This window comes from Crinia signifera, chromosome 1, assembly GCF_055691185.1.
Source record: "Crinia signifera chromosome 1, ASM5569118v1, whole genome shotgun sequence".
Lineage (NCBI taxonomy): Eukaryota > Metazoa > Chordata > Amphibia > Anura > Myobatrachidae > Crinia > Crinia signifera.
Window position 1 is genome coordinate 426,448,980 of NC_139217.1, and position 15,993 is coordinate 426,464,972.

Genomic DNA, 15,993 nt, shown 5'->3' on the forward strand with positions numbered 1-15,993 from the left:
AGTGCACACGGTTTTGTCCATCCAAGAAGGATTTTGTCAGAAAGAGTGAACTAGAATAAGGCCCAAAGTCTCAACTGTTGCCTTGGAGATGTCATTGTTTTCTGTGTATTACCTGGAAGTCTGAAGACACTGAACTGCCATGGTCTGAATCTTTTGGAATGACAGGGCTTCTACTGCGCTCCTCATCAGAAGACATCTGCACAAAAACATTACACTGCATAATGGCATTTTGATATGGGGGGAAAAAAACTCAAATCTATTTTCAATGTTATCACTGCAAAGTTAAATGGCAAAGCAAATAAACCACTAATGGCTATATAGGTTTCATGCTGCGAAGACGGAAGGAAGGCTTCTCACGACTCTGGAATTGGGAGCAGGATGAATGGCAGCTTAGGGACCAGATTCAACTGAACTCGATTGCTGAATATAAGCGGCTCACAGTATGTTTGTGCGGGAGTAACACACTTGGCTCCTTGACCCATGTGAGCAGTTTATCACGCCGAGACCTTTTTTGCAATTTCAGAATACAGACTATAAATGAGAATACAGATTATAAATGAGAATACAGATTATAAATGAGAATACAGATTATAAATAAGAATACAGTTTGTTATTCCAATGACTCAGCAAACTCATGATTAGTACTCACTACGGTACACTTACAGATATTCCCCCGATTTGTGAAAACTGACCAAATTTGTACTTGCTAGCCATACACAGAATGGTTCAGGTAGTGATCTGACCAATGGGTACAAGAGGCTGAATGATCACTGCATGCACCCTGATACACTGACCAATGTGTGGGCAGGATGACATTTGCACTGCATGAAACAGTCACATAAACACTGGATAATTGAACAAATTTGAAAACCAATAGAAGATAAAACACCCATAGATGACAGGGAGTGGGCGCCATAAAAATGGGGTGTTTTTGCCAGCTGCTCACACAGAGGGGAAGGTCAACCCCCAACAACAAAATTTAGAGGAAAAAGGGGTACTTATGTAGTATCTGGGCGCCCGATTTTGTGATTGTATGCCTTACCTTAAGGCATACAATCAGATGCGATTCAACGCGATTTTCGTCAAAATCGCATCGACTCGCATCCGATATCACATGCGATGCGATTTTGCATAGGATTCAATGCTAACAAGGTCCTGTTCATTTCCCCACTATCCAAGTGGACATAGAGTTGATTTTATAAAGCGTGGCGAGCGCAGCGAGCCCCGCGAGGGGACGTGTAAAACATTTAAAGTAATCCGCGGCCCCTCACCACGCTTCGGGCACGGTGGCTCGCTGCGCTCGCCACGATTTATAAAATCAACTCTATGCCCACTTGGATAGTGGGGAAATGAACAGGACTATATTAACATTGAATCCTATGAAAAATCGCATCGGATCGCATGCGATATCGGATGCGATTTTTCCAACCCGATTTTAAAATAGGGCGCCCAGATACTACATAAGTACCGAAAAAGGTGAGAAGTGGAGCACTCATATAAAGATTAGATCAATTGGGTATCACATTAATATAAGAATACTGATTTATTGTGAATTAAAATATTCGATAATACTTATTTAAAATACACACGTATATAATTAATGCCTAGGCAATGTTATAATAACATAAAATCACATTAAAAACGTCTTTGAAGTTTTCAGAGAATTGGGATAGGAAAAATTGTGAATTATACTTATTGCAGTCCTGCTTGTTCCTATTGTGCTTCCTTATTATAATTTTATTATAATTTTATTTAAAAAACTATAAACTTCCTTGATGGAGTTTGACAATTGCCAAAAAGATGGTGTCCAGAATTAGAGGTGCTGGATTGGTAGGGTGTCCATAAACCTGACTGGGATATCGCCAGCAGCCGAATTGCCTTGTTTACGCCTTAAGGCATATTGGGACTGAGTCGACAGCTATTGCATCACATATAAGCTTCTTTAGGTACATACTTGCCCAGTCCTTTTGGGATTCAACCTTAGATCTAGAAGTATGTAGACACAATCCTACTAAAGACCTAGTTCATGGATACATCATCCAATCTATGAATACAGACCTGCCCAATTTTGCTGCATATCTCTGATCTGAATATCACCGTGCACACACTATCAAACTTTGGCAGAATGACGACCACTCACACACACACACAAAGTCCTTTATTCAGATCTGATCGTAGTACAAATTTGTTTTGGAAAATGGGCAAAACCCATGTGCACTGCAGGTGGGGCAGATGTAACATATGCAGAGAGTTAGATTTGAGTGGAGTTTTTTTGTTTCTGTGCAGGGTAAATACTGGCTGCATTATGTTTACACTGCAATTTAGATTTCAGTTTCAACACACCCCACCCAAATCTAACTCTCTCTGCACATGTTACATCTGCCCCACCTGCAGTGCACATGGGTTTGTTCATTTTCCAAACAAATTTGTACTACGATCAGATCTGAATAAGGGCCAAAGAGGGGAATGAAACAGCATACACACTACTTTATTGGTCTGGTAATTGTCGTAGTGATAAGGCCCCCATACACTATGCGATTTTGGGACGATTTCATCCGATTTCGGCACTCTGTGCCGATAATCGGGTGAAATCGGCCCAAAATCGTAGGTGTGTGATATCTGATCCGATCCGATGCGCGGTCCCGTGCGCATCGGACCGGATCAGGGAGGTCGGACGGTCTGTACATACGATCACGTCCGACCTCCCTGTATGCATATGCCTGCCACCTGACAGGCATATGCATGCAGACACCGGGGGAGCAGTGGGGCGGGCAGCGGGTCCCTGAGCACCGGCGAGTGCTGCTGACTGACCTGGCCGGGCAGTGTACTTACACATAGCAGCAGCGGGGACGGGCAGCGCAGTGGCGGCTATTATATTTTTAAAATACTTGTCAAATGACCGGCCGCTCTCTGATTGGCCGGAGAGCTCTCAGCCAATCAGAGAGCGGCCGGTCATTTGACAAGTATTTTAAAAATATAATAGCCGCCACTGCGCTGCCCGTCCCCGCTGCTGCTATGTGTAAGTACACTGCCCGGCCAGGTCAGCAGCGCTCACCGCACCCGCCGCCCGCCCCCACCACCGCTGGCCGCCGCTGCCCGCCCCCACTACTCCTCACCGCCCTGCAGCTCCCCGGGGTTTTTTTTTCATGGGATAAATCGCATGCGATTTATCCCATGTAAAAAATGGCACATCAAGTGCCAAATTGTATGTGAGCCTCCCGGGGAGCTGCCGGGCGGCTCGCAGGTAAATTGGGTCCGACTTGTCCCTTTACAAAGCACAGACAGGGCTAACAGAGTGGTGCCTGTATAAATCAACAAGTACCGTGTGTTCTTGCTAAAGTCACTTTAATTCAATTTGTGTTCCTGTGTTCTTGCTAAAGTCACTTTAATTCAATAATAAACTGAACATTTTACAACAATGTATCACATTCTAACTACCTGGGTTAATTGAACTGGAAGATGTGATCTTTTTAATTAAATAAAGTGACTGTAGGAATGGTCATCTCAAGGTGGCCTGCAATAGTGGCTTGTAACAATCATAAGTTAACCAACAATGGTCTATCCAACGTGTGGACACCGGGACCATCCCTCCTTCTGCGTGTGGACACTGGGGCACTGCCTCCAGACACCAGGACCATCACTCCTCCTGCGTGTGGACACGGGGCTCTGCCTCCAGACACTGGGACTGTCCCTCATTCTGCGTGGACATCGGTGCACTGCTTCCAGACACCGGGACTGTTACACCGGGACCGTTCCAATTTACAAGAAAATTCAGGGACTAGGCTGGTGTTAAAGGGGCCAACCCAGGAATGTCCCAGCATGATCCTGGGACTGTATTCCCGAGTAAGTCCCTGCATTTTCTCATGTGAAAGGGGTATTGCATGCAGTCAGGTCTGGCATTCCGGGGTCATGTCTGGTTCCGGTTTTTAACCATACCCCATGCAAACGCCCTGTTATTATCCAGTTGTCACCCAGTAACACCTATTCAGCCGTCTGAGAGAAGTGATTTAAATGCATAGGAGTCCCTCACGGCTGTTGTAAGCTGTGTGTGCACAGTTCTCTAAATAACTGTGATACATGTCTGCATTCTGACTTGCGTGTGACTCATTTGCCATAAAACAGAATACCAATAGTTGCCTCCCCTCCTGCAAGAGACTCCCTGAAATAGCAGCAATCTCCCTCTCTCCCTCATTATACCCCTTTCACACCAGCCTAAATTCCCGGATTGAGTCCAGGAACAACCCGGTACTAGCGCTGGTATGAAAGGTTCCCGGGACAAATTACCAGGCTAATTTGCCGGCAATCCAACCCTGCTAGGTAGCAGGGTTGTTCCTGGGTTCAACCCGGGGACCTGGCTGGTGTGAATGGGGTAGGGTATATTTACCCGGGTTGCCGGTCCTCAGTGTCCTGTCCGGCCGGGAATTGGCGCAGGCAGTGGGCACAAATGACGAGACAGGCGGATGATGATGACGCTGCTCTCCGGCGGCAATGAGGGTGCCGGAGGGTTGCGTCATCTTCATCCGCCGCCTGTGTGGATCCCCGGCCTGCACAGAGGACAAGCAACCGGGATGAGTATTCTCCCCACCTCCGCCGCAATCCCGCCTCCTCCCCACCTCCTTCCCACACCAGAAAATGCAGGGACTTTTCTGGTGTGAACAGGTCCAAACCTGGGAATGTCCCTGCTTGTCCCGGGAACTGAATTCCCGGGTTTATCCCTGCTTTTTCTGGTGTGAAAGGGGTATTAGTCTAGCAATCTCCCTCATTTTCCCTAGCCCACATTACACTGTTACATTTTTGGGGAAAAAGGAATGAGAGATAGATAAATTTACATTGAATCATGGGCACCATTTCCCAGCACTTTACCAAGTATAGTAGCTCTTACTAACTGCTTTGGGGCTCATCTACATTTAGATATAAGTCATTTTTAAAAGATTCCTCTCAGATGTAGTAGTGCACACCCACGCTTCTAGGTGCCAGTCACAATCTCTTTTCACAATCTCTCCATATATGGAACTAGACACGCCCTTTGGGTGGAGCATGACACGCCCCCTCAATAGGAAGCTTTGCAAAATTATACTACCAACTATAATCTCCCTGAAACTAGTTTTCAAAAGTAGGCAAGTATGCAGAATACCCCAAGGTAACACCCCATGTCCATTTGCTGGATCAATTTAAATACAATGATGATGATGCTACTGTATACGGTTTTCATTATAGCACAATATTGTAACATAACAACAATAATAATAATAATAATAATAATAATAATAATGATGATGTTTTAGTGGCATCAGCATTGGACGCTTGCTGGCACTTGCAGTACCACAGCAGCGGTTTGTATATACTGTACGGCAGACAGGACAGGACACACTATATATACAGTATGGTAGTTGGTACAAACAGGGGCCCGGCCACCATGTACCTACCTCGCTCTCCAGTTCGCGGTGTTACTGTTGAATTGCGGAGTGTGTAACGGCCGGATACAGGCACCGGAAGTAGCGGCTGCCATGGGAACAGAACACAGCTCCTGTCACCGGCGCCATAACAGCCGGATAAAACGCACCAATAGCAAAGCAGCCGCGTTCGCAGCGCCTAACACACACCCATCAGAGTGAATGAACAAGAGCCAGTATATGTATAGTGCAGGGCCGGGCGGCTGGGTTTGGACTCGCTGAGGAAGAATGTATGTGCTGCATGGTTGCGCTGCAGCCGATTCAGAAAAATGCTCTGGGTGGTAGCATTCCGGGGGCAAGAGTCAGCAAAAATGTTAACTGCACCCTGTAAGAAGCTCTGCCAATCTGGAGCTCCAGAGGGCTATTTACGACAGCTGTCACCTGGGAGGGATAGTTACAGCCTCTCTGTATGGACCATACTATATCGGCGTTACCCGGTACAAGGATGCTGTAATATCCCTACATGAACTGTATAGGTTCTGTGCACTAGTAACGGGTACATTGGTTGTGGGTGCCCTTCCTCACAGGTGCCCTTGTTCACCCAGGCTAGGGGGTATGGGTAAAATCCGGAATCGGATAAGACACCGGAATGCCGGACTGGACATCAAACTCTGCATTCCGGAGCTTGTAGTATCCGGTCCGGGGGTGTCCTGTCCTGGGAGAGGAGAGGGGGGAGAATACAGCCTCACCGCATGGTCCGGGGGTGTAATAAAAACTGGAACGTTCCAGACCACACAGGGAGGCTGTAATCTCCCCTTCCCCATGTCCCTGGTGTGAGCAATCACAGGTATCCCCCCGGACAAGACACCCCCGCATGGGACACCCCTCGGACCAGACACTATAAGCTCCGGAATGCAGAGTTTGATGTCTGGTCCGGCGTTCTGGTGTCTTATCCGGGTCCGGTTTTTACTTAGTCCCCAGGCTAGGTGTTGGTTGCTAGGATAAGTGATTATGTTGGGTTTCTGCCCATGTGGGTATTGCATCAGCTTTCATGGGGACTATGTAAAAACCGGACCCGGACCGCTGCACCGGACATCAAAATCTGCCGTCCGGGGCTTGTAGTGTCCGGTCCGGGGGGGGGGGGCCCTTCTGGGGGGTGTCTTGTCCGGGGGGGCATGGGAAAGTGGAGATTACAGCCTCCCCGTGTGGTCCGGACCGTCCAGTTTTTGCTACATGCCCGGACCATACAGGGAGGCTTTATTCTCCCCCTCCTCCACTCCCTGGTGACAGGTGTCACATGCAGCCCCCCCCCTGGACAGGACAAATCCCCCAGACTGGACGCTACAAGCTCCGGACTGTAGATTTTGTTGTCCGGTCCGGGTGCCGGACGGGTTCCTGACAGTCGGGTTCCCAACACTCATTTACCCGACGTCAGGATCCCGACTGTCAAAACACTGACAGCCGGGTGCCCGACGGCCACCCGCTATTTTCCCTCGTGGGGGTCCACGACCCCCATAGAGGGAGAATAGAATAGGTGGCTTGTGTAGCGAGCCACCGTGCCCGCAGCGTGGCGAGCGCAGCGTGGCGAGCGCAGCGAGCCCGCAAGGGGCTTTTTTGCGCTCGCCATGCTGTCTGAGTATAGGCAGTCGGGATCCCTAATGACTGTCGGGTTAACGTGAGGGGGAACAGTAATTCCAACAGAAAACCCTGCCCCAGCGGCTCCTTCTTCTGGCACAGTGTATGTGATGTCATGCCATCATTGCCGCTGAAGTGAAGAAGGGCCGCTATAAGGAGCAGGCTCTGCGCATGCTGAAGGCAGGGTGGCAGGTATGGATGCTGCCTGAGGGACACGGGGCATGGAGCTGCTGAGGGACACGGGGCATGGAGCTGCTGGATGGACAGGGACACAGACAGATGTGTAAAAGCAGCACAACTATGGACATTATAGGGTCATTCTAAATTAATTGCTCCCCCGCGTGTTCGGTAGCGCTGTTTTCCATCTGCACATGCGCATACTGTTGTATGCACATGTGCAGGGTCCCCGAGCGAACGGACGCAGCGACTTACATCGTCGCCGATTCGTTTGCTCGGGACAGTGCGGTCGGGAGGCATAGGGCAAAAGTGAGGGGCTGCATCAAATGATTTCCTCCCGCATGCAAGCTGCGAATGGATGTTTATGCAAAATGTCCATTTGCATGCGTGTGGGGACATTCGCGGTGCGTGTAGCAGGTGGGCGCATTTCTGCAGCGTTTAAAGCAGTTGCAAAGCGTGTGAACCAGAATGACCTCAGGTGTGTAGAAGGGGCACTACTGTGTGATTTAACAGGAATCAAGGGCACTACATGCGGTGTAATGTGTATATGATTGTGCTACTCTGTGTTGTCATTTTAATTGTCGAGACTATTGTGGGACCTCACCCCTCCCTTGTGGGACCATTATCCCATTATGGGTGGTAGGGAACAAATTCCCTGGCACTGGTCTAGGCTCTGCCTAATGAAGGTGGTGGGGGGGAGGAGTCAGGGTTAGGGGAAAGGAGTTCCACCACCTCTCCGGGACCACTTTAAGCCCTGGGTAATGCAAACAGGTCATGTCACAGTAAATGGCCCATACACACTGGGTGATTTTGCTTTTTGACCACTGATGAATGCTTCCACATCATCGCCGCCCGCTCCCACTCATCTGCAGGTATTACCAGCAGATGAGCAACAGGGTGGCCAGCTTTCCATAGTGTCCTGCTTTTCCCCATCAACACCCAGTGTGTATGCACCTTTATACCCCCTTAAGAACGCAAACACAGGTCGGACCCGGGATCGTTGTCTCGGATCTGACCCGGCGCATACACATTAAACCTGGGTCGCCCATTATACAGGGTTTAACCCTTCTTATAACCCGGGTAGAACTTCTGGGTTGCTCAACCTGGGCTATATGTGATGCTTTCACATCGCACCTCTAGGCAGCAACCCGGTACTAACACGGATGTGAGATGCCATGTGACAGAGATGTAAGTATGGTTAGACACTGGGTTTTTGTTTGTCAGAAAGAAGGAACTGACAAAAAAAGAAAGAAAAACGCTTTTTGGGCGCACTCTTTTGTAAATGGTTAAATTAGATAATTAATACATAACTTTTATTTTAGACTTAATTTAAAATAAGGTGGCACAAAGGATTAATTTAAATTGGAGATAATAAAATGTAGTGTGATCCTTGTACTGGTTTAGTTCAAGGAATATTCGCAGATTGGTCACACCTTTAATATGTCATGTAGGCACTGTTTTTATCAGAGGTACAGTTACCAATGATAGTAGGCAGTGAAAATGATTGGGTTCTCCTCAAATGCACAACAATTAATGCTTAATAGCGTTAGGTAATGTACCTAAATTGGTAGTATGAGGAGAAAAAAGTTACACAACCTCAGTATAGAATTATAATTTTTAATAAACACTCACTCTGGCAGTCATTGTTGCAGGTATTTATTTGATACGGCGGCTCTTACCCCTAGTTTCGATGTTGCCACACCTGGGCTTCCCCGGGGGTCTCCCACCTGGGTACTGTCCTGGCCCTCTACTGCTTGGCTTCCAAGTTCGGAGAGGGTTTGGGCAGACCAGTGGGGTATGGTGGCAATATCTTAGGGTTTAGTGTCCCATCAAATGTGGCCTGTAGGGCTGCAAGAGGGGATCACTTCACCAGGCGCAACGGGTGAATTTTATCCAATGCTGGGTTTGGGAAAAAAATATTATATAAACATCCGTTAGGGGATTTAAATGTCCCTAGATAATTTAGGCACTTGGACACAAGTTGGTAGGTGTGATCCTCAAATAACTCTAATATTCCTATAGGTGTATTAATTAGGTAGAGTATTCTTTGGCTGAAGGCACAGAATGATCAAAAAGATGTAGCCGTTGGCTGTTTGCTGGTAGCAGAATTTTAAGGAATTTTTAAAGAATTTTAAAGATATGGTCACAGGCGAGAATTGCACCATTTAAGATAATGCCACACACCATGCAATTGAGGATACGCTTAGCACTGGTATTTATCCAGATAAAAACACTTCAGGGAGGCATGGGTGATTTTCTGGCACATATGAAATAGATACAGTTAGGGCACAAGTCGCTGTGGATATCAGGGTCTCTGCCCCGCTGCTTGCGGCGGTGGAAGAGCGTTTGTCCAACTTGCTATATTGTCACCAACCTGTGACAGTTGCCTGTTAGCTGGTCGCTGATTTGTAGGGATAAAGTTACAAGCGATATTTGCACTGTTTAAGGTAACGTCATACGCTGTATGGTTGCAGATTTTGAGATATAGTTACCAATAGTAATCATACACTTAGTGGCAATGCTTTAAGGGAGGCATGGATACATTGTTGCAAAAGATAGAAAACAATAAATTTAGTGTGGAAATCGCTGTGTGTAGCGAGACCGCTACCCCGCTGCTGGCTGCAGTGGGGGAGCGCCTGTCTGACCTATTGCCGCTGCCTACGTTAGCGGCTGACGTGGAGCGATCAAGAGTCCCGTACAAATGATTTCGCATGCGGAGGGGTGACCCGCTGGATGCTGTGTGACGGAGCCGGAGGTGAGGACTTGTTACCGTCAGACTCGCTGCTGGGCTGCGCCGGAGCTCGCTGGTGAGCGTGTGGATAGCGGCATGTAGGAGCCGGGGGCTGCCGCTGGTATGTTTGCTTGATGGCCGGAGGAGTGGGAGGCTGGAACTGACAACTGGACACGTGTTTCGCCTAACGGGCTTCTTCCTGCAGTGCCATCAGAGATACCACATCCTCTCACATGGCTTGCTTGCCATGCTTCAACACTTTACCATTCCCAATCTGAGTCCAGGTGGATGGTAACGTATGAAAAGTTCCGAAACATTAAGATAAAAAAAAAAAAAATTGAGGTCTACTTTTTCACATGTTGACTATTGCCATATCAACCTATTGATTTTGTCAACCTTTTGCCATGTAACCCATATGTATGTTGACTATATGGTGTCGACCTATTGACTGTTGACCTAAATATTGTCTGTCAGCCTTTCTGACACTGTCCAAATAAAAAGTTTTTGCTAATCTGCCCCAAAAAGTAACCTACAAATCACTGCAGATAGTGATGGTAACAGAAACAAACTGGGCCAAAACTGCGCTGGGACTTTTTAAGGACCCCTCCACACTCCCACAACTGTAGTACGAGTGGGTGGTCTGAGGGAAACCTGATGATACGATTCGTTCTGAATTTGTGTGTCATTAAAGCCCCATCCCCATTATACAGTGTCTGGTTTTCATCACTGCATAGTGGGAGGCGGAGCCACAGTGACTCAATTGTGGAGCCATGCCGCCAATTGTGGAGCCATGCCACCTTCCCATCTAGCCACGCCTCCAATCTGCCTATTCCGCTACCTCCTCCCAAAGTAGATACAGCAACAGGTTGGAGATTATACCTGAAATAGAGCCTAAAATAGAAGCAGGACCAGGTAGTAGGCCTGAAATATGTTTTAAACTCATCTCTCAAATAAAGGTGAACCTGGAATCACAAATCGTCAGGGGCCCATAAATCTTATGGCTTGCTCTGCAGCAATGGATCCATGGAAATTATGATGAAATATTACCAACAAATAACAAATATTGGTCACTTGTATTTGCATGACAAAGTCACTGATTACCAGCAATAATCTAGATTCTAGTTTCTTTCTGGGTTTGGAAATTTCTGGGTACCAAATTTTAAGAGAACATATCTCATCCTGCAGCCTATATTAACTTATCCTGCATTAATAATAAGCAAAGTTATTAAACCTGGTAATGTACAGTGTATACTGGACAATTGCCGGACATTCTCAAATTTAAATAAATAGGTAACATTTGCAATCTGTAAAAGTGCCAAGATACACTGTTATTCTGCCAGACATTGTTTTCTGTACATCTAATTGATGTTAGATTATAGCTTTACAAAAGGTATACTTTACACTCCTCTCTCATAGGTAAAACAGGCAACAAGTATCCTTCTTTCTGCACAATTACTATTACTGTTATATACTGCTGCCTGTATAGGCATAACTCTCAAATGTCACGGTTTTGGCAGGACAGGCCCTCTTTTCAGACACTGTCCTGCAGACTCCCGTATACGGTGGGAGGGAGAGTTGAGTGGCATTATGTTGCCTGCTTATATTCATAACAGAGCAGTGGAGCTACCCATGCAAACCTTATCTAAATAGTGTAGAGAGGCCGGGCGGGACTTCTGTAGAGAACCAGCAGGACAAAGGAGAGGAGTGATGCACAGGTGTCCCCCCTTCAGTTATTACGCCTAGATTAAGTAGGAGTTAAAGTGGTTTATCAAGGGTCCTTTTTCACAATACTATTCCCAATATATTGCAGGAATGGATAACGAAAAGATAAAAAAAAATAATAATTAGTGCATTACTTTTCTTTAACAGGATGCACTTACATATAGAAAAATATCATTTCAGCGTATACCCCTCAAAACATAGAGTGGCACTCATGAGCATTATTTCTGTCTACCAGATGGAGGAGAGGCACATCAAAGTTTACGCAAACCTCCAGATGATTGTTCTGAATTTACAGGTGCACTGATATTGATGTCAACTCTCCGTGGGTAGCAGCAGAAAGACCAGAGTTCAATGACGCATTTCAACTCTTTTCCAGGATACATTGAATTGAAAGTGTATGTAGGTCAGAGGAGGCTATCAGGAAATAAAGGCAGGCGGATATGGCTCCCCCAGGAAAGGATTGCTAAAGCATTGACGGGCAGCCTGATATATTTCAAGAACCACACATTATTTTACCTTTACTTTCAAGAATGGAAAAATGTGCCAACATCATTTATCCAAAAATGCCCATAAAATCCTGCCACGAAATGTGCCCAAATGTACTCCAATATCCCAATCAGGTCTACTCTCTTAACCAGACATACCACTGAAATCTGTTCAGATCCTTCCATTGTTGGGATGGAGGATGTTTTACCAGGTTTTTCTACTGTTCAATAAATATACCTTTTAAGAATTCTTTCTGGTTGGCATATTTTGGAGGAAAACATTTCCATAACAGATCATCATCTAAAGGCAAAGAAACCGCTATATGTGGTGAAATACTTACATCATTGTAAGTTGGGTACGCATATACCTTGTCTTCAGAGAATATCTTTGGTATATATGTGATTTCTATAAGCACGTGTAACACGCGGTGGAGGAGATCTATCTCCTATAAAGATACCTTTCTGGGTGTTCTTCTACACAACAGAGTGTGAGTCACGGTACAACACTAGTACCTTCATCCACTTTAACCATTAAAATTAGAGGCACAGTCACTTTTTATATATACCTCCTTCTCTTTTAGGGGTATATGATTACTTAAAATATAAACCCATTAACACGATATATTTTGTATTTTTATTTTTTCATTATTTCACTTTAAATATACCACTTCAATGGAGAAAAATATGGTATCACAGTGAAGCATAATCCTAAAAGGAAAAGAACATGCTACGGGCATATAATAAACATCCTTTTACGTGAGTGTGGTACGCCCATTTATTACTGAACTTCGTGTGAATAACCATATGTAAAGAAACCTTTATACGTGTACCTTGCTTCATTTCTTGGTGAGTAAGGTACGACCAACACTTTCTTCTTCATCCAAATTCACAGGGTGTTCTAGAGTGGGTACTTATGTATTATCTGGACTCCCATGTTAAATGCACCCCATTTTTTCATACCCCTACTATCCAACTACGCATGGAGTTGATTTTATATAGTGTGGTGAGCGCAGCGAGCCACCGTGCCCGAAGCGTGGCGAGCACAGCGAGCCCCACGAGGGGACGTGGTGTCATAAGAAAAACGGGAGTCCAGATATTACATAAGTACCCTAGAGTGCACTAAATATAACAAATCTACACATTGATCGTTCTTCCTTTACTCCCACCTACGGAGACGAAGAAAATCCACCCAGAGGAGAAGAATCCAATAGGGAAAAGGAAAAAGAAACCGCTACGTGCTTGTACATCGCCCTACTTACCGTGAGTGGGGGTACGCCCATCCATTTTTCTCCTCCATATGTTTTCTCTTTGAACTGGGATAGGAATATTTAATCACCGATTTTTTTCTTTAATTTCTCTATATACCATTGAGAATATTCCTGAAGATTTTGGAGACATATGAAGAAACAGACATTCTGACTCATTCCATCTGAGTATTGCGCCCCAGATTTGGAAATCCCCACTTGTGTGAGTTTTTGATAAAATGTAAAAAGCATTATGGTGTGTGGCATAATATGTAATAGGCACTACAGTGTGTGGTATAATAGAAATATATAATAGGCATTAGGTTGTGTGGCATAATATGTAATAGGTATTATGGTGTGTGGCATAATATGTAATAAGCATTATGGTGTGTGGTATTATATATAATAGGCATTACGGTGTGTGGGATACCGTGTAATAGGCTTTACGGTGTGGGGCATAATGTGTAATAGGGATTACTGTGTGTGGCATAATGTGCAATGGGTATAACTATGTGAGGGATAATGTGTAATGAGCATTAGGGTTTGTGTGGAATAATGTGTAAGTGACATTACTTTAAGAAGTAAAATTGACTGGAGGGGTGCCGATATATATCCTTGCTCCGGGCTCCATTTCACTTAGCTACACCTCTGTTGACAGTGGTGCCAAGAAGAGGAAAGGATGGGGGCAGGTATTAAACACCTAGGACCAGGCTTCCTGGAGGGGTCCTGGTTCACAGGCCCCTCCACCTCCTCCCCCCCCTATAACATGTCAGCAGGCATCAGCCTCTTTACCCAGAACACCCTGGTGTGATCTTGGCTGCAGTAACTCCAGGAAGACACTGGAACAGCCCCTGTACAAAAAAAAGAAGAGACATTCATACTGTATATACAGTAGCTTCCAGAGATGATTACTGGAGCATAATCTGACCACTGCCTCTACCCCATCCTCACCCTTAAATTTTTTTTAAAGGTTTGATATTTTTATGTCCGTAGGCAAGTGTAAGTAACCAGCTTTAAAAAGGCAATATAACCCAATTTGTCTTCTTCTTCCGCTTCTTCTTATAATAATAACAACAATAATAATAATAAATTTATCTTTAATTTGTATGAAAACACAGAGTTCTCTTGTCTCTGAACTGTGAACATCATCATTTCTATTCTTTACACATTTCCTTACCTCCCAACATCCACTGGTGGTCCAGCGGGACCAATTTTGGGGGCGTGGCCTCAAGACAAGGTGGCGTGGCCTTCAAAGAATCACACACGTGAGGCCACGCCCTGTTTTGACGCTTCCGCCCCTCTGTCTGCGGGGAATAGCGTCTATTCCCCGCTGGCAAGCGGGTAGCAGCGGGGACTCCCAACTGCCCCCCGCCCCACGGGACAATGCTGGCCCCGGGCGGGATGCAGGTAAACAGGGACATTCCCACGGTAAACGGACAGTTGGGAGGTATTCAATTCCAAAATACAAAATGAATTCTGACTATATTCTATTTCTTGCCATGAGAAATCTTTGAAAATATATTAAATGCTGTTTCAATCTTAGAACAGCTTGTTTATTTTGGATGTTTGCTTAAACTAAAGCGATTAATGTTGTGCAATGTGGTATTTATTCCATTACTGTCCAGAGATATAATAAGAGTATACTGCACATAACCACGTTAAGGCTCCTTATGCCATATATCACTACTGACAGCATTCCATAGCCTCCCAGATGCATTAACTCAGCAGATATACGCTGAGAAATGTCTCTAATGGCAAATACTTGTTTCAGAGTGAGTGAAAAAAAATGGAGAGTAAGACGCATTTCACTGCGTAATATGCTATAAAAGAGTTGGCAGGGATTCAAAGAAGACATTAAGAAGATAGACTTCATCCATACTACCGTCGGCTGGAGAATGTCCAACATCAGGAGCACTGGTAATAATAATCATGATAAGAAGATTGCCACATTGCTACAGAGAAGCAAGGTTAATTATCGTAGAGAAATAAACAATGTTTTTCTTTTTAATAAAACCAGGCAAAATACTTGAAAATCCGAAGCCTGTATCTGTATTTTAATATTATATATATTTTATTACTTTCCTCTCTTGCCCTATCTTGGATATCCACTGTAGTTGTAAAATGGGAGATATCATCCTTTTCATCTGACTAGCTTGCAGTAAAATCCATTATCTTTCTTTTGTTTGAATTCAGTTCACATCAGCCTCTCATAGACTATAAAGAGGTTCAATCTGTTCCAGGACAGTAATCACAATCCATTAAACTCTGGTCTGTGTAGCCTTTGTTCCCAGTTGCATGTGATATTGTAATTCACAGCAAGATGAAGAAAAAAAACCTTCGGAATATTGGAACTCGGGAGCCTGCCTCTGAGTATGAGCAGTATTATGTGTAAGATCATCAATGCTGTGTGGGGTAATATTATCATAGAAATAAGGTACCTACTGTATATAGTATGATTGATTGGTTGATCTACAGAACAAACCGCCCCCAATATTGGAGAAAAAGGCATGATTGATTGTTTAAGAGACTGATCTGTCCAGATGCTTTATTAGGCCATTATCATTGTCCATAAGATCCAGGGTCAAACATTCATCCCAAAAAAAATA

The 15,993-nt window shown here is 45.1% G+C and overlaps 1 protein-coding gene and 1 pseudogene across 6 annotated transcripts in view; both read right to left on the minus strand.

The window, feature by feature from the left end:
• POC5 (POC5 centriolar protein) overlaps window positions 1-5,562 on the minus strand; it is a 72,168-nt gene extending 66,606 nt beyond the window's left edge. For all 6 annotated transcript variants that reach the window (XM_083151943.1, XM_083151941.1, XM_083151955.1 and 3 more), the window contains exons 1-2: window positions 5,427-5,562; window positions 113-196 (exon numbers count right to left, since the gene is read on the minus strand). In XM_083151943.1, the coding sequence (XP_083008069.1) occupies window positions 113-196 (84 nt within the window). In that variant the 5' untranslated portion in view covers window positions 5,427-5,562. The remainder of the gene's footprint in view (window positions 1-112; window positions 197-5,426) is intronic.
• Window positions 5,563-8,895: 3,333 nt separating this feature from the next.
• On the minus strand, window positions 8,896-9,014 carry LOC146041202 (5S ribosomal RNA; annotated as a pseudogene).
• Window positions 9,015-15,993: the final 6,979 nt, after the last annotated feature.